General features: G+C 37.8%; 6 protein-coding genes across 6 annotated transcripts; 3 read left to right on the top strand and 3 right to left on the bottom strand.

Annotated features, from left to right (window-relative positions):
- Nucleotides 1-51: 51 nt before the first annotated feature.
- MONOS_3440 (putative U3 small nucleolar RNA-associated protein 25) lies at nt 52-3,360 on the bottom strand. The gene is made up of 2 exons (XM_067873443.1): nt 1,069-3,360; nt 52-927 (listed from the first exon to the last, which is right to left on the bottom strand). Exons 1-2 carry the CDS (start codon nt 3,304-3,306, stop codon nt 139-141), a joined length of 3,027 nt encoding a protein of 1,008 aa, XP_067718964.1. The 5' UTR covers nt 3,307-3,360; the 3' UTR covers nt 52-138.
- Nucleotides 3,361-3,420: 60 nt separating this feature from the next.
- Nucleotides 3,421-6,671, top strand: MONOS_3439 (putative Vacuolar-processing enzyme). The gene is made up of 5 exons (XM_067873441.1): nt 3,421-3,522; nt 3,810-4,106; nt 4,195-4,275; nt 4,353-4,526; nt 4,608-6,671. The coding sequence occupies exons 2-5, from the start codon at nt 3,921-3,923 to the stop codon at nt 6,210-6,212; spliced, it is 2,046 nt and encodes a 681-aa protein (XP_067718963.1). The 5' UTR covers nt 3,421-3,522; nt 3,810-3,920; the 3' UTR covers nt 6,213-6,671.
- Nucleotides 6,672-7,164: 493 nt separating this feature from the next.
- Nucleotides 7,165-10,172, top strand: MONOS_3438 (uncharacterized protein). The gene is made up of 2 exons (XM_067873440.1): nt 7,165-7,331; nt 7,405-10,172. Exons 1-2 carry the CDS (start codon nt 7,218-7,220, stop codon nt 9,793-9,795), a joined length of 2,505 nt encoding a protein of 834 aa, XP_067718962.1. The 5' UTR covers nt 7,165-7,217; the 3' UTR covers nt 9,796-10,172.
- A 200-nt stretch (nt 10,173-10,372) lies between these two features.
- Nucleotides 10,373-12,949, top strand: MONOS_3437 (uncharacterized protein). The gene is made up of 4 exons (XM_067873439.1): nt 10,373-10,467; nt 10,514-10,920; nt 10,988-11,301; nt 11,405-12,949. Exons 1-4 carry the CDS (start codon nt 10,434-10,436, stop codon nt 12,255-12,257), a joined length of 1,608 nt encoding a protein of 535 aa, XP_067718961.1. The 5' UTR covers nt 10,373-10,433; the 3' UTR covers nt 12,258-12,949.
- A 189-nt stretch (nt 12,950-13,138) lies between these two features.
- Nucleotides 13,139-17,341, bottom strand: MONOS_3435fu3436 (uncharacterized protein; the record flags this gene model as incomplete). Its single annotated transcript, XM_067873438.1, has 3 exons — nt 17,297-17,341; nt 17,171-17,218; nt 13,139-17,122 (listed from the first exon to the last, which is right to left on the bottom strand). Exons 2-3 carry the CDS (start codon nt 17,189-17,191, stop codon nt 13,139-13,141), a joined length of 4,005 nt encoding a protein of 1,334 aa, XP_067718960.1. The 5' UTR covers nt 17,192-17,218; nt 17,297-17,341.
- A 133-nt stretch (nt 17,342-17,474) lies between these two features.
- On the bottom strand, nt 17,475-21,252 carry MONOS_3434 (putative nucleolar protein 14). The gene has a single exon (XM_067873437.1). It carries the CDS (start codon nt 20,843-20,845, stop codon nt 17,591-17,593), a length of 3,255 nt encoding a protein of 1,084 aa, XP_067718959.1. The 5' UTR covers nt 20,846-21,252; the 3' UTR covers nt 17,475-17,590.
- Between the last annotated feature and the right edge of the window lie 691 nt (nt 21,253-21,943).

Below are 21,943 nucleotides of genomic sequence, written 5' to 3'. Positions count from 1 at the left end.
TTAATAATATAAAATAGGCTTTTCATTTTGCTTATATGGAATGTGCAAACTTTTCACCTAAATTTCTTCTTCTCTTTTTTGAAGTGATTATTTGTGAAGTGTGTATAATTGTTAATAAAAGATAGTCATTTCTCAAGTTCATTCCTTATGTTTGTCTGAAGTGAGTATGACAAAGGAATCATCAGCAGATAACGATACCATCTTTTGACATAGTTTTGTACCTGCAATGCGATCAAGGGCATGAACATCAAATGGAGAGAAAAGGAGCAGAGCCGAACCAGCATTTGAAAACGATGATGAAGGCACAATGGGAAGAAGCGATGGATCGTCAATATCATCCAAATCTTCCAAGTCTTCTTCGCTTTCTGAGTCAGAACTCGACGACTGGTCTGAATCTGAATCAGAATCTGCACCGCCACTCAATTCCATCCGATTAGCCTTTCTTGTTCTTTTCTTCTTGCTCGCTTTTTTCGTACCCCCCATCATCGTCTTCCTCAGCACTTTCCTTCTCAGCCTCCTGTCATCATTCTCCTCTTCTATCCCCCTTTCCAGCATCCGCATGATGTCACTGCAGAACTCCCTGTTTGAAGGAGGCCCATAAAAGAGCACCCTTTCCACCTTTCTAAACTCATACCGCCGGTAAAAGTGGAGTCGCTCTGTGTAAAGCAGCAGACGCGTCCTGCCGTCGAAGAAAGAGACACGCCCTTTTGTCAGGTCGGGTGTCTCTGTGTACTCACACGCCTCGGCAAAGAGCGGGTGCTTGGTGGAAGAAGAGGTGAGGGAAGGGAAGCGGCGCTGCAGAAAGTCCCTCACACGCACAAACGAAAAGAATGAGGGGAAATAAACAAGAGTGCGCGGGCGAGGAGGAAGAGGAGCACCAGACGGAGTGGTCGCGCTGCGGGAGACTGGGCGGAGGAGAGGCAATAACTGGAAGATGGAGAAGTATATTGACAGTCACATGAATAAATAATATAACATAAGAATAAATAAATAAATAAATAAATAAATAAAATAAAATAAAGAGAGAATATTTGAATAATTCTTGTTATATAAATGAATGAAACACACTTGTTTGATGAAGAAGTTGTATCGCATGTCCTCTGCCTTTTCCGCATTGGTCGAGTGAAGCCTCTGGAACACGATTGGCATTGTTGTTCTGATGCACTCTTTGTTCGGCAGAGGCGGCACTTTCAGTCCTCCCCCCAGCGCATTGCACACAAACTCGCTCTGTCGGAAGAGAGAGTTCAATTCGGGTGTCTCGCTCTCAGAGAAGATGATCGTCTGGCGAAGGAATTTGCCCATCCCGCGAAGCATTTGGATGTATACACGCGACATGTCAATGGACTGGAGGTTCTTGGGCGTTGTGTGAAGACACGGATGCTTCCGTTTAGGCAGCGTTTCTGAGGGCAAAGTGGTTGATTTCGCCTTCAGACCCGACCAGATCTGCTTCGAAACATCAAATTCATCTGACTCTGAACTCTCTTCGCTTTGATTTTTGTCAGAAGTGCTGCTGCTCTTCTCACTTGAACTCTCACTTTGCTCACTTTCTCCACTTTCTCCACTTTCTCCACTTTCCTCGATTTCCTCGCTTTCTTTGCTTTCTTTACTCTCGCTGTCTTCTTCATCTTTCTTCCTTTTCTTCTTCTCCGCTCCTATTTCCTCATCAACTTCCTCTCCTTCGCTTTCACTCAAGCGTCGTGTCTTTGAAAAGGCTGATGTGCTGACTGATCGAAATGGAGAAGAGAAGATGTTGTTTATGTGCTCCCAGTTTTGCATCAGAAGTGGCGTCGCATTCTCCACAAATGCAATCTCAATGGACGACAGCAGCGCTCTCGGAGTGAGTGAGAATTTGACTGTATGCCTTCGAAACTTCTCATTGGCATAATCCTCGTTGTTTCCTTTCCTTCCTCCTTTGCCTCCTCTTCCTCCTCTTCCGCCTCTATCACTTCTCCCTCCTCTTCCTCCTCCTCTTCCACCTCTGCCGCCTCTCCCACGGCCTCTTCTCCCTCGTCCTCTTTTGTGTGAGTCTTCAGGATTCAAATCGGTTTCTCCGTCAGGCACACTCCTTCCTCTTAACACACTCGACAGACCAGCTGGTGACGCTATTATAAAGTCTGCGTCTGACAGATTGCACAGCAACTTCACACTTCTCCTCGTCAATCCCACGCCAAAGCAGAATGTCTCATCCACATTGCCTTTGAATGTCCGCTTGAACGACTCTGGCTTTTCACTCACAGTTTGAATGGGCTGTGGCTTCATATTCTTTTTGTGTGAGCTTTTAAAACGCCGCTTGATCTTCTTCACTTCTCCTCCATCTTCCTCTCCTTCATCCTCCTCCCCAAGTTCATCATTTTCCTCTTCAACATCCATATCTTCATCTTCGTCTTCACCTTTTTCTTCTCTTTCCTCATCCTCTTCTTCTTCCGGCTCTGGACCAAATAGCCTGTTAAACTTCGCACCCAGTGAAATATTCCCTCTGTGAATGCTCGGAATTAGTTTGAGAAGATAATCATTCACAAGTTCATATGCCGCATTTCTCGTGGCACATATTATCAAGATTCGGGGACGAACAAAACCTTGATCTCTGTACTTGTTTGGCTGAGATGTGCTTTCTGAAGAAGAAGAAGGCGCAGATTTCGATGTTTTAGATGCACGCGACTCATCAAGTCTGTGAAGCTGTCCATATTCTGTTAATAACTCATCATCTTTATCTCGTCCGCTTTGTTTCTTTTCACTTAACACCGAATTGTGAGAAACTATAAGTTCTCGAGACTTCACAACATGATTGACCAAATGTAATAAAACTATTTGGCGAAGATGCCTCTCATTTGTTGGAGACAAACGATTGAACAAAATGTCTTCATAACCGAATAATGATTGTAAAAATGGCCTTTGAATAATATTTGTTGTTTCTTTTATTGGTCCAACTTTTCCTTGAATCGTTAAATAGGAAGGATCAATGCTCAAAGGAAATTTCTGACCACGAATTGAATACCATTCTTGAATTAAAGATTTATGAATATAAAGGTCGGAAAGATGTGTAATATTGTTCAAAAATGGAGGAACAGCAAAATCTTCAGTTACGAAACCAAGTACATCATCTTTTCTGGGAATAAATTGCTTATTTCGTTTTTCAAGTTTTTTAGCATCGCTTTCTTCAAATGTGAATGATAGACGTTTTATCAATGGATCAGCATCGTCGACAATAATTTCAAACAAAGATTCTGGGGACATATCTCCTATTTCGGAAATATGCTCTTTGTTTTCATCACTTACATCAATTTCAGAACGCAAAGATAAAGTCATAATATTAAATTTTTCTTTTACGCTCTAAAAAAAGTCTTTTTATATTTCTGCGTTGATCATGTAAATAATAATAAAAGAGTCATTTTTGATCAAATAATACCGATAATTACAATTAGATTTTTTTAGAAATGGATTGATTGTTGCATATGCTTAACTTTTACAAATCAATGCTGATTTAACTGAAAGATTAATATTCACTCTATTTATGAAAAAGAAGTATGAAATAGATGGAACACGATTTTGCTAAAGTAACCCATGAATTCATACTCCATTAATCCTTGTTTTTATTGGAGAAATACAAGCGTGGGAATAGCAAAGGATGAAAATATCTCTTTTAAGCGAGAAGTGAAGAATTAAAGCTGCTTCATTATCTTCAAAAAAGAGACAAAGCTTTCATCAAAGAAAAGTTTTAATTTTAAAATTGAAATTATTGAAACTTAAACTTCATTTTTTTAAAATGTTTTAATCATTTTTAATTTCTTTTTGGTCTTTCAAAATAAAAGTTATAATTTTTAGAAGTTATTGATTTTCCTGCTTCCTGCAAAGTGTCTGGTGAAATATTCTTCCTGAATTCTATCAGGAAATATGGACCACAATTTTAATTTTGTTGTTTCATGAACTGTATTTATTTTCTTGGATTTCTGTTTTATATTTGCGAAAATGTTAAATGCGTAAATTGGGCTCTAGTTGTGTCTGGTTCAAAGGGATGGGACAATTACAGACACCAGGCCGATATATCCCATGCATTTTCTTTACTGAAAGATAATGGATTTGATGATGAACATATTATATATATGACAGTTTTGTTTTTTTGCATTTTTTACAAAATAAATAAAGACTGTTCAAACGTGATATTTGATTTTTTTCCTTTAAATAAAATGCACATAGTATGATGATGTTCCAAAACATCCAAAAAACCGTCTTCCACAGACATTATTCAACTCTCCAAATTCTTCAAATGTATATCCAGTATGAATGCTTATGAAATGAGAATTGAGTTTCAATGTTTGTCTCTGAAATATCAATTTGTTCTGTTATTATCATAGGGATCTATTCATGTTGATTACAATGGAAAGCAAATATCTCCAGAGCTGTTTTTGGCAGTTATTTCTGGAAATTCTTCTTTTTCGAAGGGGAGAGTGATAAATAGCACCAGAAGCGATAATGTTTTCATTTTTTATAGCGATCACGGTGCTCCTGGAGTGCTGCTGTTCCCAAATGTGTGATGTTTTTTAATCAACCAAACATTACTCATTGAATCAATACATTTCCCGTTTCAATCCACAAATGTTAAATCTTAGAATGAAGTGTTACATGCTGTGGATCTTGTGGAAACCCTTCACAATTTATCGCGTGATGGCCACTTTAATAACTGTCTGCTGTTTGTGGAAGCGTGCTATGGAGCGTCTATGTTTAAGGACTTGCTTAAGAAGAATGAAAGAGTATTAGCGGTTTCATCCGCTGATGCATTCGAAGAGAGCTGGGCGTGCTTCTGTGAAGATTGGGCTGAAGAAGAGAAGATGCAATCAGAAACGAACAACAAACAGAGATTTCGAGCACCAGGAGATGGAGTGATTTGTTTGGGAGACGAGTTTTCTGTTGGTTGGATGGAAAATGTTGAGATGATGAAAATCGAAGAAGATAAAGAGAAGGGAAATTCAATGAAAACAAGCAAAAAAGCAATTAGATATGAAAATGAGAACAAAGGCACAGTAAAAGCAGTAGTGAATAATGTGAAGCAAAAGACGAAACTGAGCAGAGTTTGCGTCTTTGGACAAAAAAGCATCTTGAATGAGCCTTTGTCATCATTCTTTAAAGCACCTCCCAAGTTTAATTCTTCTTCATCTGAAGCAGAAAATGAGAAACAAAACGAATTTGAACAAATTGACGATGATTTTGTTGATGCTGGTGGAAAAGAAACTCTGCTAATGGATGAATTAGCATTGCTGGCAAGTGTTGGATTTCGTCGTTATGTTCAAGAATATTGCGACGAATGCAAGAAAAAGAGTCGAGAAAATAATGAAGTCAAACGTCCAATTAACTCAAATGGAGGCAATGATTCATTTTCACAAATTGTTAATCAGGGTGAAAAAGGCAAGCTATTTCAAAACAAACATAACATTTTATCCACTGCAATGCAAAAGCATCAGAAAAAACTGCACAAAATTTTGAACCACAACAAAAACCCGAATGGTGCTGCTGAGCTGACGCAGCTGCAGGCATCGCATATGCAAAATAGAACCAGAACAGCTGAAGCTGCTTCTCCTTCAGATAACACAACATTTCCTTCTGCTGCAGATACTTCACTGACACCCATCGAAAGTTATTTGAAAAAAGAGGAATTTACACAAAAAACTATTGAAAACTTGGCTTCATCACTTCACGCGTCGTACTCTTCTCTGGTTAATCATCAGCCTCCATCAATAACAAGAAAAGGATGGATCAAAGCTGTTTCTACAAAGAACATTGCAGCTCAGAACCTGAATCAAGCGTGGAAGGGGTTTGTGAGATGGATAAGAAGGAAACCACAAAATGAAAAACGAGAAGAAGAAAAAGAGCGAAACAATCTTATTCGTCTTCGGGAAGATTGGCTGGGTGAAATAGATGGAAGAGCAAGGAATGCTTCTTGTTTGAAGGGTTTGTTTGATGAATATAAAATAGTTATGAAGGAGATACAATTAAATGACAGTAAAGAACAAGATAAGTTAGATCAAAATGACGGAGCATCAACCATTCAACAAAGTGAGAACGAGGAAGATTCGATGATTTCGGATGAGAATATTGTCACTGTTATCACTGCACTTACTTCGTTGTGCAATAGGCATGTGAACAATAATGATGATTTCTTTAGAATTAAATCATTGATTCGCGAAGCCATGCACAATTCTACAATTGAACTCTCATAGTTGTGAATACATGCTTTTTGTGCAATCTTTCAATATAATTTATTGATTTGATGAGTGATTGAACTTCACAACAATCCATGTTTTATACAACTTTTATTGAAAAAATCGCGATATGAGGCTACAGGAACGAGAATTGCACGCGAGAGGATTAAAAGTTTTTATGAATATTGATTTAGGTGAATAGCGCATTCTTTGGAACTGGGTCTTCCTTTTCCATCAATTTTGTCTCAAAAAACCTCAACGCCTTAATTTTTCATGCTTATCCTGAGTGTCGAGTTGTACTTAGAAGTGACTTTGTAAATTATTTCCCATCTATTTTTCCTGTTTATTTTCGAGCTTTCTTTATTGTTTTCTCAATTTTGATTTAATTTAATGCACTGTTTCATCAATTGTTTTTTGAAAATTGCTTCCTTAATTTGAAATTCACAATAGGATATCGAACAATACATCATTTGTCCATTACAATAAGGTATCTCATTTCCTGATTTTGTTCATAAGATTTTGAAAAAAATAAAGCCGTTGTTTTTTAAGAATAATATTAAACAATAGTTTCTTTTTTAAAAAGTGCATCTAATTCATGCATTGAAAATACGGACATTTCATGCATTTGTTCTAAGAAAGGCTGAACATTACAAGATTATTAAAGATGCATTTTATCCACATGAAGCACACTTTTCATTTTTTGTAATATAAAAACATCGAAAACACAAATAAAAACATTTTGCACAGAATTGATAAATAGCAATAAATTTTGTTGTTTTGATTTTCTCCATTAAAACACAACTGAATTCAATTTCGTTCTCTGATTAAATGATCTTTTTCATTCCACAAAAATTTAGAGGAGAATTTTTTAATTCAAAGGAAACAAATATAGTTTCAATCCCAAAGTTAAACTTATTCTGCAATGAGAACGTTTTGTTATGAAATCTTAAAAAAACAAACCTTTCATAAAGGGTAGTTTTTTGTGATCATTTTTTGTGAAACAGAAAGTCTTGTATTGTTGATATGCTATCAATTTTCTTTCTTTTCGCAATCCAGATATTCGCAGAAGATTGCAAATTTCGATCTTATTCACTTGTTACAGTTGACAGTGCTGTCAAATGTTTACGCCATCTTCCGGTCTGTTTTCTTGTTTTAAAACATGATTATCTTTTGAATTGCTTTTTTTTAACCTTAACCTTATTCATAATAGTACAAAAATTCACCAAAGGAAGTGAATCAAACACTTGAAACATTGGAAACATACTTCAACCAATATGCGTACCGAGATACAACTGCCGATATCCCTGATCCATTCAAAAAAGACAAATTCGACATTGTCAAAGCAATTAATGAAATAAAAGGAACTTCATTCAAAGACGGATTTGAGTTCCACCAAGCAATTGCTAATGCTGTTTCAAAGTTGAATGATCCTCACACAATCTATCGCTATCCTTGCTCCAACGCCTTTGCTTATGTGTTTCCATATAACTTTGAGGTTCAAGTCCCGAATCCATCGGAGCCAAACGACATCAAAGTTGTTGTGACTAAATCCGTTGTTAAAGGAGTGACTGAAACTTTCATCAGAGGAGGCGGAGCAAATATTCTTGGAAGTTTAGTCACGACTATGGTCCTTCCTGACATCAAATCTTACACAACCGAAACACCAGCAAATACCATTGCTCGATGGAGTCGCGAACATGTTTCACTTTCACGAACACCAGCAGCCAAGTTCAACTATGCGTTAGACAGCCAATTAACAGTGAGAGTACCGTCGATGAGCCCTCCACCGGAACCAATTTCTCTCCGTGTGACGAAAGGATTAATTCAAAGGACAGTTAAAATTCCATTTTATGCAATGCCATTTGCGAATACAAATAATGTGACGGATTTCTTTAACAGCATCTGCCCTGCGAGATCTTTGGTGACTGAAGATCAAATGGATTTATTTAAACTCGAGGATGAAGAACCCGAAGAAGACTTTGAGCAAGTGATTAAAGAACATTCAGAGGATGTTGCCTTCACAATGGTTTATGACAGGTTGAAAAACGATGATGTTCTCAAGCAAATGATAACTGCTGAAAGAAGAACGTCATTCCAACTCGAGAGAGATTCATTACCTCAGATTCATCATCTGAAGAAAGTTGGGATGATTAGAAACAAATCAGATGATGCCAGAGACTTGTTAGAAAGCGCCAGAAAGGCCACTGGCAAAACCAATGGTGGAGATTCACTCCCTCAAATGGAAGTGTTAGTGTCTGATGAAAACATTCGCACAGGACTGATCCATGACTGGAAGCTTGGTGTCATGCACATCGTGTCATTTGCACCATCCACAGACAGTGAGATTGCATCTTGGATTGGTGCAATTGTGGATGTTTTAGTTAAAACGAAAAAGGCTGGTTACAAAATGATCATTGATATGAGAGGGAACAGTGGAGGACTTGCTTTTCTTGGTTCACAGCTTTATCACTTGCTATTCCCGAACATGTTTCCAATTAATATGAAATATTCGTTTGTGGAAGGGCCTGCCAACAATGCAGTGATCAAATCTATTGAAAACGATGCTCCATTGACTTTGATGACAAATTACTCCACATTGGAAGAGATTCCTCATTTGCTTGATCTTCCTACCAGAACCATCATTAGAGATATCTCAGGTGAGCAACGAGAGCAGAACTGGACACAGCAAATAGCAATAAACACAGACAGATACTTTGACTATCTCTTCAAGCCTTTCATTCCTGAAGAATACATTGACAAACAGTTGTTTGATGCAAACGATCTTTTATTCGTAACAAACGGTGAATGTGGCTCAACATGTTCACAGTTCTTGAAACATGTGAAGGAATCACAGCAAGCAAAAGTGATTGGATTTGGTGGAGCATTAAATCAACAGACAATGCCTCATGACATCGGTTCATTTGCGGGTGGAAGTGCGATTAGCACAGATGCGTTTGAGAATTCATATGTTCCAGGCATTAAAAAGTTCCCTCGCCGGGGCACTTCCCTTTCATGGGTCTATGGCACTGGATATTCATTCGATTGGAACAAACCTCAGAAAGAGCTCGAATACAAAATTGTTGAGCCAGACGAAGTTTATCCTATATATCCAAATGTGGAAACGCAATTTACAGAGGAAGGATATGTGTCAATGGCTCAAGCAGTGAAATACATGTTCGATAAGTGCTTTGACTTCCAGGTGATAGAGGCTGACAAATGCAGCCCTATGCGTGATCAGCACATGCTATTTGGATATCGTTGTAAAGGAGGTGAATTCAATCGTTCTATGTGTGAATTCAGAAGATGTGAAGATGGCTATTATACTAAACCTATGGCATATTGTCTCAAAACACCAAAGATTGCGCCTTTGAATTCGACATTTGATTATTCCTTTGAGGGAATTCAAAATACAAAAGAGGAAACAAAACAAAAACAAAAAGAAGGAAATAAATCAAACTTGAGCGCTATTGTTTCAATTTCCATCGGATGTGTATGCGGTGCTCTTGTTATTGTTGGAGCGACTGTTTTATCAGTAATTGCTTTCAAAAAGAAAAAGGCACGAAAGCAAACACTTCCAGAAGAGAAACCGCTGATTGCTTAAAAAATCACATTTGAAAAGAGAATTATTTTGCTTGCTTTCTTTTTTTCTCACAATATCGGACAAGAGTTATAACATTTCTGTTCAGTTTAATATTTATTTTCTATTTTTTATTGTGTTTTTTTACAAAACTTTTTGACCCTTTGTGGCAAAATTCAGTTTGTCGAAACTTTTGGATTTGGTTATAATATTTGACTGGAGTTTGCCTTTTTGTATCTGTAATTTTTGAAATTCAAACATATGTTCCAATATTTGAATGTTGGATATACTTTGAAATTTGTATTCGATATGCAGAATCGTTTTAATAAACAACATCAAATTTCAAAGAAATTATTTTGTTTTTTCCATTTGAAATAAAAAGACATCATGTGAATTCTTTTGATACAAATTGGGAAAATGAGACATGAAGGTGATTTTTTCAGATTTTTCAAAGAAAATTAATTATTAAGTTTAAAAATATTTTTGAGTCAGGATTTTTGAACAAGTGTTTCCATCAAGGTATTTTTAGTGACCATTGCCTGAAAGTTTTCCTTTCGGTCTATTAAATCACTCTTATTGTTAATAAAATTTATCTTCCCATATTTATGTTCTGATTTTGGAGAGATTGCTAAAAGAACAGTAATTTTAGTGAAGAGAATTTTATGAAACAATATGTTCTTTCGTTTGGAAATCCAGGTTTGCGTTTATATGTTTTAGAAACGTTTATATGTTTTTTTGAAAGTAATATTTGGCCAATCAAGCTATCCCCTTTATATTGCGTTTGTATTCACATGCTTGACATGCCTATTTAGTCTTAGAGAAGCCATTGCCGAAATACGGAAAAAGAAGTGGAGAAAAAGATTTCAAAAGAATTTTTTTCTGTCAATGCTGACGCTATTCCTTTTTCTTCGCTCTCTTTTCTTAGTTGTTCCATTTCCTTTTGAAAACTACACATACTTCATTATATCCGATCAACTTCCAGAATTCTTTTTATTTTTATCATGGCAATCATTGGCAGTTTGGTTTTCTCGAACGATATTAACTTCAATGTTTAAGTCAAGAAAAATACAGAAAGGATTCGACATATTATTCATAATAACTCTTGGAATTATGTTTTTAGTTTCATTAGCTACATCCGTTATTGCTGCTGTATGCAATGCTCTTTATCCTTTATTTTTTAATAATATTTTACAAACTTGTATTCAACGATTTGAAGCATTACTTAGGAGACGAAAGCAAAAAGGAGTACGGATACGAAAAAATTACACTATATAGTTCAATTGTGAATTATTTTGTTGTTGTTTGCTCAACGGGATTTTATGGACTTCTTTTGATATTGATGTATCATCGAACAAAAATTACTGCTGCTTTTCGATGGAGAGTTCAGCTGCTCATTGTGATGGTGGTTGTTGTTTTCCTTGCATTTTTCTGCAGGCTTATCTGGGGAGTAACATATGCCACAAATTCTAACAAATTGCAAAATGCTTTCGATCGAGCAACTATCCAATGCTTCACAACCGAAGCTGACTGGTTTGTTTTTTTTTTTTTTATATCGGATAAATTGTATTTGATGCATTGCTGTTTGCCTTCTATCCTTGACGCTTCATTTATGCTTCAATTCATGTGATTATAGCGACATCTATTTTTGGGAATTCTTTTGCTTCCGTTTTGTCTTGGAAACAATTCCTTGCATAACCTTATTGATCACCTTCTACTTTGCATCTCCTTCATCTTCTTCATTTTCTGCCTCCACATCTTCATCAAGCTCCTCCCGCAGCTCTTCTTCTTCCTCCTCTTCTCACTCCTCAGCAAAGGATTCCCTTTTGCCTCGTGAGGGCGGATCAGGAGGCGGCAGAGCGCAGTATGCCACATTCACAGGCACTTTCCTGCAACATCCACAGCAGTCTCACTCACAACAGTACTCACACTCAGCCGCGTCTCAGTCATCAGCCTCCAACGCACCAGCATCTTCCTTCTCTATCAACAGCGCCTATTCCGCAGACTCAGACCCATCAGAACAAGGAGCCTCACTTCACCATCCAGGCAGCGGAGTTGACGTGTCAAGCGGCAACAGCAGCACAAACATTGTGAAGAAGAAGAAGAAGAAGAAGAGAATAATCGTGGACCACGCAGCATCAGCAGCTGGCAGCACTTCAGGTGGGCTTCCAGCAACTTCTGTGGCGATGCAGACAATAACCACTGCAACACCAACAGCCTCCAAGTCAATTGCGCCACTTTCATTTGACAGCAACTCGGCTTCAGCCAACGCGACTGCTCCGTCCTCTTTGGCAGCAGACGATCTTTCAGCAGTGTCAAATGTGGATAGCGCAGCTGTGTCCTCACAGCCAGCCACGCCACCGCCACAGCCTGTTGTGAAGAAGAAGAAGAAGAAGCTTGTGAAGAAGAAGAAGCAGATAATTGTGACTATTCCATATGATGAAGGAAGAAACACTGCCAATGCTAACCTTCATGAACCTGTGATATGAAGCAGCTAGTAAATTATTGTTTTTATGTATTTGTTTTATCTTGCTTGCCTTACATTTCTTTGTTATTTTCTTCTATCTGCTTTTTATGCTTCTGCAAAAACTTTGTAGTATCTTTCTTATGCAACTCTATCTAAGCGCCAAACAATCAGTATTTCTTCTGTTATGTTGAAGAAAATACTGAAGTTACAATGTTCAATAATTTATTTTTTTGTTTGTTCGTTGCATTTCATTCCAAAACTGTGCTTTTTTATGGATTTGTGTTCTTTTATCCTTCACCCAATTTCGCGTTTCAGATTATGAATAATCTTGTGCTTGCAGATGCGTTCATCATACACCTCTCCATTTCACATATTCAGTTCACCATCTTCAATCGATGTTCATTCTCTGCATTGTAAATAAGTCATTGCTTTAAGATTTTTGTGCTCCATTTTTATAGATTTCATTTGGGTTCTCCAATGCCACCACTCTTTTATCTTGTTGTATTTGTTTTGTTAGAATTCTTTTTTCATCCAAACTTCTAATTTTTATTCTTTCAATTCGACATTTCCCCTCAACGCATGTGAGTTGTTTTTGCGTTATGATTTCTGTTTAAACACTTATATTGATGCCTAAGAATCATTCCCCTTTTTAAGGGAAATACCTTTTCTTTTTCTTTTGTTTGCTCTTCTTTAAATGAAATCTGATGAAAGAAATTGTTCTTTTCTGATAAAAAAAAGGAGGAAAAAGACATTATAACCGATACAACAATAATCATAAATATTTATCAAAAGCAAAAAGAAAACATTTTCTTTGTAACAACCAAAACTAATATTCACACAAGAGTGTTTTCAAAAAAACACAATTATAAAAATTTGAAGTGTATTTCCTTTTCAGTGTAACATTCAACGCCAAGCATTCAAATACATTGGAGACAGTCTCTTTGATTCATTCATCAGATGCTTATCCCACTTTGCAGAAAGAGGCTCCGTCCGAGCTGACGTTGTGTGTGGCTTGCCGTTGCGAAATGAAACGGTAAATGCAACCCCTTTCTTTGTTTTAACCTGTTTCGGGGTTTGATTAGTTGTTTGAAGAGAAACATGCTTCGATGAAGAATAGCGACGATATGGAGTGCCAGAAGACAAAACAGTCTGAAGTGATTGAGGCCTTGTGTTAAATGAAGGACGAGTGAAAACAGAATGGACTGAGTTAAATGAATCCAATGGAAGTGAAACAGAAGGCTGCTGCGGAAACATCGCTTGTGAGGGGTATGACACAGTTTGCGGTGAGCAGTTCAGAAAGTCTGGTTCAAACTCCTCTGGATTAGAGGAAGCATCTGAATCTGCTTTATTGGTTAATGTATTTGTACCCTTTTGACAAGATGCTAATGCGTCATCATCCATTTCTCGATCATTCGAAAGAGACAAAGAGAGAGAATGTGTTGAAGTGTCAAAAGAATTTGTTCCACATTGCTTGTCTTTTGTATCTTCTGCATCTTTTTCGTTGGAGGCTCCTTTATCCTCTTTCTCATATAATATGCCATTTTCATCCGCAACTCTTCCAACTTTGCTCAACACAACCAGCTTCTCCTTTTGTTCTTCCCTCAAAATGATAAGAATTTTTTCTTTCTCCTTTTCACAATGGAAATGTTGGCTGTCACAACTGCATTGCGGTGGATGGCATGCCGAAGTGGTGTTGATATTAATGCTTATTGGCAATGAAGACGAAGGCAATGGAATTGATGCTCTTTGCTGCTGTGTTTGAGGCACCTCCATTGGCACATTAGAAACAGATGGGACTGGAGGGGTTCTCACAAAAAGAGGGGTGGGCTGTGATGTTGGAAGGGAAGATGGCTTTTGTTCTTGATGTGAATGAGACTTCGGCTGATAGGATGGAATATCAGCAGATGATGAAGCAGAAGTTGATGCAGACGGAAACATTTGATTGATTGAAGATGAAGGAGAGGCAGGACGAGATGTTTTTGCTTCTTGATTATCGCTCAGATGAGATTGTCTTGAAGGAGTCTGAAGAGAAGACAAATGAGGATTAGAAAAGTGTCCTGTCTTTTCCTTTGCGGTGTCTGTTTGACTCAATTTTGAGTGTAGTGAAGCCTCGTCGACAGCTCCAGTGGAAGCAAAACGAGCACTTCTCAAAGTTGAAGAAGGAGCAGAAGACATAAATTTGGAAGCAGAAGGCGGGACCAGAGAAACAGAAGATGAGACATTTGATGCAGGCGTCTGCCTAACTGCTGCAGGAGGAGGCGTGTGAATGGACTGTTCCAATTCTTCTGGTGCTTCATCTGATTTTGATTTTCTTGTGGATTTTGGAGTGGTTTGAACAGATGATGGATAACGTGGAGTTGCATATAAATGTCCACTCCTGCTCGTTTTTGGTGTTGAATTGTATCTTAATCTTGAACCTATGCTTTCTCTGTCCTCCCTTTCCCTTTCCCTTTCTTCTCTTTCCCTTTCTTCCCTTTCTCTCTCTTCTCTTTCTCTCTCTTCTCTTTCCCTTTCTTCTCTTTCCCTTTCTTCTCTTTCCCTTTCTTCCCTTTCTCTCTCTTCTCTTTCTCTCTCTTCCCTTTCCCTTTCTTCTCTTTCCCTTTCTTCTCTTTCCCTTTCCTCTCTTTCTCTCTCTTCCCTTTCTCTTTCCTCTCTTTCTCTTTCCTCTCTTTCTCTTTCCTCTCTTTCTCTTTCCTCTCTTTCTCTCTCTTCTCTTTCTCTCTGATATTCTCTTTCCCACTTTCTATTCAATTCCAACAGTCTTTCTCTCTCAATGTCAAACTGTCTTTTCCTTTCCATTTCTCTTTTCGCCTCTTCTTGTTGTTTCTGCACTTCTTCCATTATCTTCTCTTCTTCCATTCGATTCATCTCATCTTTCACTGCCTCAACTTGCCTCTTTTCATTCAACAGCTCCTCTTCCTTCCTTTTGAGCATTTCTTCTTTCTCCTTCTTCTCAGCTTCCAGTCTTTTCTGCTCCCGCTCTTTTTTCTCCAATTCTGCTTCATATTTTTGCCTTTCCTTATCCAAAATCGCTTGAAGTCTCATTTTTTCTTCATAAATCGCTTTTTCTTTCTCCTCTTTTGCTCTTTTTTCCATTTCTTCCACTCGTCTCCTCTCCTTTTCTTGTTCTTCTTTCAGTCTTTGCTGCTGCTGATGCAACATATTCTTCCACTCAGCTTCAGATTTCGCTATCCGATCTTCCATTTCCTTCCTCTCCCTTTCGTTGCGATGTCTCAGCATCTTTTCCTCGTCGATTGCTCTGTCTTTCTCTTCCCTCTCTCTTCTCGCTGCTTCTTCCATCTCCTTCCGCACTCTTTCTTTCTCCTCCTCTTTTGCCTTCTCCATCTCTGCCAGCTTTTTGTTCTCTCTCTCAAGTGCTCGGATCTTCCTTTGCATTTCTTCCCTCTCTTCCTTCATCCCTTTTGCTTCTTTGTACAACTCATCTTTTTCATTGTTGAGTTCTGTCAGTCTGCTTTGCAGCTGCTTCTGCTGCTCAGCCATCAGCTGCCTTTGCTTTTCCTCTCTTTCATCTCTTTCTCTTCTCTCTCTCTCATTCTGTCGTTGCTGTTCCAACTTGAACTGATTCAGCTCAAACATCGCCTGCTCTTTTTCTTTCCCAAGTTTTGTAGCAATCTCATTCTTCATTTTCTCTTCGTACTCTTTCTGCCTTTCTTTCTCCATTTCCCTGCTCTTTACCATCTCTCTTTCTCTCTCTTTCCACTGCTCACGCTGCTTTTGAAATTGAACCTGCAGTTTTCCAAGCTCCTCCTCCTTCTGCTTCACCTCCTCATTCATTGCACTGATATATTGGCTTCTGTCGTTCAGTTCGTTCTCCTTCTCAATCAGCTCTTTTTCTTTCATCCTTTGAGCATTCCACTCTTTCTCTCTTTCTTCTCCTCTTTTCTTCTCTTCCTCAATGCGCTGCTGGATGCTCCTTTGTCTTTCAAGTTCCAATGCTTCTTTCTCTCTTTCAATCTTTTCCCTTTCTCTTTGCATTGCTTGCTCCTGTTGCTGCATTGCATACTCCTTCTCCTTTTTTTCTTTCTCCAGCTTGTTCTCCAACTCCTCCAGCTTCTTCCTTTCCTCTTTCCTTCGCTTTCTTTCCTCTTCTATTTGCACTCTCAGTTCATATTCTCTCCTTTTCGACGCCTCTTCAAGTCTTTTTCTTTTTTCTCGTTCTGTGTTTGATTGAAATTCAATGCTTTCTTCAATGTTAATTGAACTATGATCTTTCCTATCATTCTCTGAAGAAGGTTGGCCAAAGCCCATATTTCTTGTTTCAGTCAAAGGCAACTGAGAAGTTGCTGGAAATGAATCATAAAATGGCAAAAATGCGCGTGGTTGTGCTCCAGAAAGAGGTAGAACAAGCTGCTGATTCGCAATAGATGAATCATTTGCCAAAGGATCATCTTCAAAAAGTCTCTGATTTTCAGAAGCAATTACAGGACTTAATTGATCAACATGCACTGTTGTCGATGATGAATTAGACATTGAAGACGAATTTCCATAATCATTTGAACGAGAAGATTCAGAAGAATGACTCGAATAGGAAGAACTACTTGTTTCAGAGTCCTTACTTGTAGTTCGTGAAGATTTCGATGACTTTGAAGAAGAAGTTGTGCTTGTAGTAGTAGTTGACGAAAATGATGAAGATGTTGAGGATGGATCATCAAATACGGATGATTTTTGTGATGCTTCAACTAAAGAAGCAGACGAATTAAATAACCTACTTTCGAGCCTTTCCTTTCTACTCCTTGATAACGATGAAGAAGCAGATGACAACGTTTCAGATCCAAGAGTTGAGGTTTGCTTTGAAGAATCGGAGCTCTGAGACGAAGGAAAAGAAGATGTCATATTACTTCTCGATGAAGAAGAAGATGATTCATACTATTCAAAAAAATAAATAAAAATTAAAATGTTAAGAAAGGAGCATACAGAGGATGTTGACCTTTCCATCTTATTACAGAGTTAAAAATTAATTCTCTTTAAATTTTAAAATTTCCAAATAACAATGTTTTGAAAAAAATGTTTGAAACATTAACATGCAAAACAATACAATACCTGCTTATAAAATCAGAAATAAGCTTAATTCAAATCTCTTGTTTGAAAATAACAATATTTTAACTTTGTCGAAACCATTATGTTTTTTCTTATTTAAAACAATCATCAACATTTTTTTATTTATGTTCTTATTAATTCCTCTAATGCTTTTATAAATTTGAATATATGTGCATATTAACATTAGATTATAAATACTGTTATTTTGATTTTTAAAAATCAGATAAATTATCCAGTTATGAAATGAGTTGATGTGAGTTTAAATTTTATTTTTTCAAAAGAATGATATTTCTATCATTACTTCTTTGCTTTATCGCGCTTTCTGTGCTTCCTAGCTCTTCCCTTCACTCTCTCTATGATCTTCTTCTCTGACTGCTGTGTCTCAAGAAGGTTCATGTAGTCCTTAATCTTCTCTCTCTCAATCGCTGCTTTCCTCTCCTCCGCCTTCTCTCTCTGCTGTATCAAGAACATCGAGTCCTTCTTCAATTCCCTCATCGCTCCCTTCGTCTCCCTCACCTTCTTCCTCTTCAGCCTCCGCATCTCCTCCACACTCCTCTCCTTTGTCCCCTTTGCCATGTAGTTCTGACTGAATGCTGGCTCCAACGATTTAATCTCCTTCACCTCGCTCGCTGCCATCCTCAGAACACCCCTCGCTGCCTGCTGGGCACTCGTGCTGCTCTGCAAAGAAGCTGAGATCGTTTCACACGCTCTTATCCTTCTCAACAGAAGCGCTGCTTTCATCTCATCAGATTTGACATCCTTTTCTGTCTGATCAATCTTTCCACTGCTTTTCCTCCTCCTCTTCTTCTTCTCATTCGCTTTGCTTCCTTCTGCGATTGCCATCTCCTTCAAAAGAGACTCAAACTGCTGTATTTGAGCGATGAATGGACAGAAGATCTCGCAAAAGGCAGGGAGAGTCGAATAAAGTCGGGCAAAAAGAAGAATCTGCCGGCAGACTGAAAAGAAGATGCACACAACACGCTCTTTGCGATCAGAAGAGGAAGAAGAGGAGGAGGAAGAAGAAGAAGACATTGTAGAAGAAACATGAGAACACCACTCAACTGGAATTTTGTGCTCATCAAAGAACCTCTGAAGAGATACTGCATCAAAAGGACTGCTGGATTCTTCAGAAGAAGCAGCGGAAGAAGAAGAAGAGGAGGAGGAGGAAGAGGAAGAAGTAGATTCGTTCTCTTTCGCATTTTCTCTTTCTCCTCTCTCTTCTTTTATCAGCTTGTGCATCATTGCATTTGCCCACTGGAGTGAGGATAGCAAATAGCACACAGCTTCACTCGACAATCTTCCTCCGCAGCAGACACACTCAAACATCACAGCACAAAAGAGAAGACCTCTCGAAACTTCACTCCCAGAAAGAAGAGAAGAAGAGGAAGTAGAAGTAGAAGTAGAAGTAGAAGTAGAAGAAGGAGAAGAGGAAGAGGAGGAGGAGGAAGGAACCATTGCTTTGGATGTGGAAGACAAGATGTATGATATGAAAGTGATGATTGGAGTGAGTGCAGGGTGCTTGGTGTCTGTGATGGGGAACATGCGAGCGAACAGAAGAAGCTTCATAACACACGAGAGAGATGGCACTGTGGCTGTCTGGCTGTCTGCTCCTGCTGTGCCAGAAGAAGAAGAAGAAGAAGAAGAAGAAGGCGCCATTTGCAGCTTCATCTGCCTCTTCACCTCTTCTCTCGCACACCTCGCAGCAAATGATGGAATCGTCTTTCCAATCTCAATTGCTGCCTTCGATATTTCAGCCACATCTTTCATCGGATGAGGAATCTGTGCTTCGTCCTCTCTTTCTCCCTCAATGTCCATTCTTCCTTCTTCCTTCTCCCTCTTCTTGCCATACCCAGTTCCCACAGCATCACACAAAAGGGTGATGTGCAGCAGCAAAATTGAGAAGAACCGCTGAATGGAAAGTGCGTTGTTGTGATCGATGTGCACAGAAAACGACTTTTCTATTCTGAGTGCCATTATTTTCTTGTCTTCGGCAGACTTCCCTTCGACCATCTCCAGCCACTCCTGCAGCGACTCTGGCACTTTGTCCATGATGAACGGAAGATCGGTCTGTCTGTTTGCTCTGCTCAGAACTTCTCGTTTCGCCTGCTGGAGCAGCCGCGCTTTGGCACTGTGGGCACGCTCCTGCTTGAGTGAAATGGAGGAAGACAGAAGAGAAGACGAGGAAAGAGAAGGATGAAGTGAAGAGAGGGAGCGGGCGGACTTCGATTTTTTCATTTTTCTGTTTTCACCATCATCACCATCATCATCATCTTCCTCATTGTCATCTTCATCCTCATCCTCATCGTTGCCAACATCATCATCTTCCTCCATGCTCCCACTCAAAGAAATATGTCCATCACTCATTTCAAAATCTGATTCTTCTTCTTCATCTTCGTCTGTTTGAGCTTTACGTCCTTTTAATTTTGACAGTTTTGTCTTTTTCTTTTTCTTTCCAGTTGCATCTTCATCTTCTTCGTCTGAATCTTCATCAATTGATACCTCATCTTCAGTGCTATGTTCAGTTTCTTCCTCCTCCTCTTCTTCCTCCTCTTCCATCTCTTCGTCTTCCTCTTCTTCAACATCAAGCGCTCCTTTCATACGAAGCCTTCTTGCCTCCTCCAAAGCCTCCAGTTTTCGTTTTTCCTCTTTTGCAATCTCTTCTGGAGTCTTTACACGCTCTCCTGCAATTCCTTTTGTTGAAAATGCCAATTCCCTTAATCGTTTATCAAAGTCATCATCGTCTTGTTCCTCATTTTGTTCTTCTTTTTCTTCTGTTTGCTCATCGATTTCCATTCCTTTTTCTTTCGCTTCCAATCTTTTCATTATTTCATCCATCCCATTTCTTTTCCTTTTAGGACGCGCATACGACATAATTAAATCACGAAACTCGGAGAATTTTTCATCCAATTCTTCTCTTTTCGAATCTTCTTCTTCTCTCTGTTTTCTTCTCTCTGCTTTAAATCTTTTGTCTTTTGCGATAATTTCTTTGTAAATCTCCTGGACTGAACGCTCTCCCCGTTTTCCACCACCAAAATGTGCTTCTGCAAAATCTTGCTCAAGTCTTGGATCACTGTCAAGATCTGAATGACTTTGACTTTTCAATTCAAAAAAAGGATCGTCATCATTTTCAGTATCTTGCACCATATCTCCAAGATGACCCGATAACTGATCATCAAAATTATCTAAATTAAACTGCTGCTTTGCTCTTTCTTGTCTTTCTCTCACAAAAGAACGCAGTGCCTTATCTTCCGTATCCATTCCTTCGCTACGTGTAAAACGCATATCCATAACCACATTTTTCCTTGTTAACGAATCTAATTCTTCTCCTAGTGTTTGCTCACGCTGTTTTAATGCGACATCTGCGCTTGTTCGAGACACCCTTCGCTTATTCATTGTTACAACAGGATGCTTTGTATTTTGACGGCGCTGAGTAAAATCAGCCATTGTATGAAATTTTATATCCTTTTTTGCCTTTTGATTTTGTTGTTTTGAAGATAAAGGTGCCTTCTTCATCAGGAAATCTATTGTTTTAAAGTTATTGTCACAAACCATAATTATGTTTTTTGAAATATCAAGTGAAAAAATTTCACATTTCAAAACCAAAAAACTTGAAATTGATTGAATTATTTCTGACTAATTTTTGATTTTTATTCATTTATCATTTCTTATAAAATTTCCATTTACTGTTAGAATATGGACAAAGAATGAAAATATCATTATCAAATATCAAAATATTCTTTCTATTTCAGTAAAATTCTTTTTCTCAGAACGTCAAAGAAAATAGTGATATATACGTTTAACTCACATATGCAAATATTAACAAAATTCTAATTCAGTTGCTCAAATGAACTTGTAAATAATTTTCTTCTGATTATTTCTTTTCAAATGCTTTTTTACAATTCAACAAAATATATTTTCTCGAATCTTTATTGCGAAAAGCACATGTTATGGAACGTTTCAAAAATTGATGAAGCAGTTAATGAATTCATCAAACAACATTTTTAAGGCAAAATCGTTTGCTGAAATAACTTATTAATTGATTTAATATCCATAAATCATTCTATCATTCTATCATAAACATGGAGAAGCTCTCGTAATTATTGTTATACTCGACTTTAATTAAAATGTAGTTTTCTCACAAATCAGGACAATCACATCAGATTTCAGCAAATCATCAGATAACATTCTAACAACTAATCACACACAATGACAAACGTGCTTCCAAATGCAAATGTTTCGTTTTAACACTCGGTCAATCTTTGAATTCCACTCATTCCATTTTAATATTTATTTATGATTTATTCTCACAAGATATAATGCTTAGAATATTATTACATATAATAATATTGAGGAAATAAAACTATATCTTCTTCTTCCCTTCCTTTCTAATCAACATATTCTAGCTGCTCTTCCACTTCTCTTGCTGCATCTTTCGTAATATGAAATTCTAAAACAATTGCATTTTCCAACTTTTTTGTCAAAATTTTCCAATAAAAACTTCTAAGAAGAATAAAATGCAAGTTGTGAAAATTTCAATACTCACGATGATATATGATGTTTTCTATTTTCTAATTTTGATAAGGTTCTTTTTTCACTCTTTGCAAAAGAACTAGAAAAAACAATAAAGAATGAAAAGAAGAATAATTCCAT

The sequence above is a fragment of the Monocercomonoides exilis genome (genome assembly GCF_001643675.1).
Source record: "Monocercomonoides exilis strain PA203 chromosome Unknown scaffold68-255432, whole genome shotgun sequence".
NCBI classification, from domain to species: domain Eukaryota; phylum Preaxostyla; order Oxymonadida; family Polymastigidae; genus Monocercomonoides; species Monocercomonoides exilis.
This window is presented reverse-complemented; position numbering and strand designations above follow the sequence as displayed.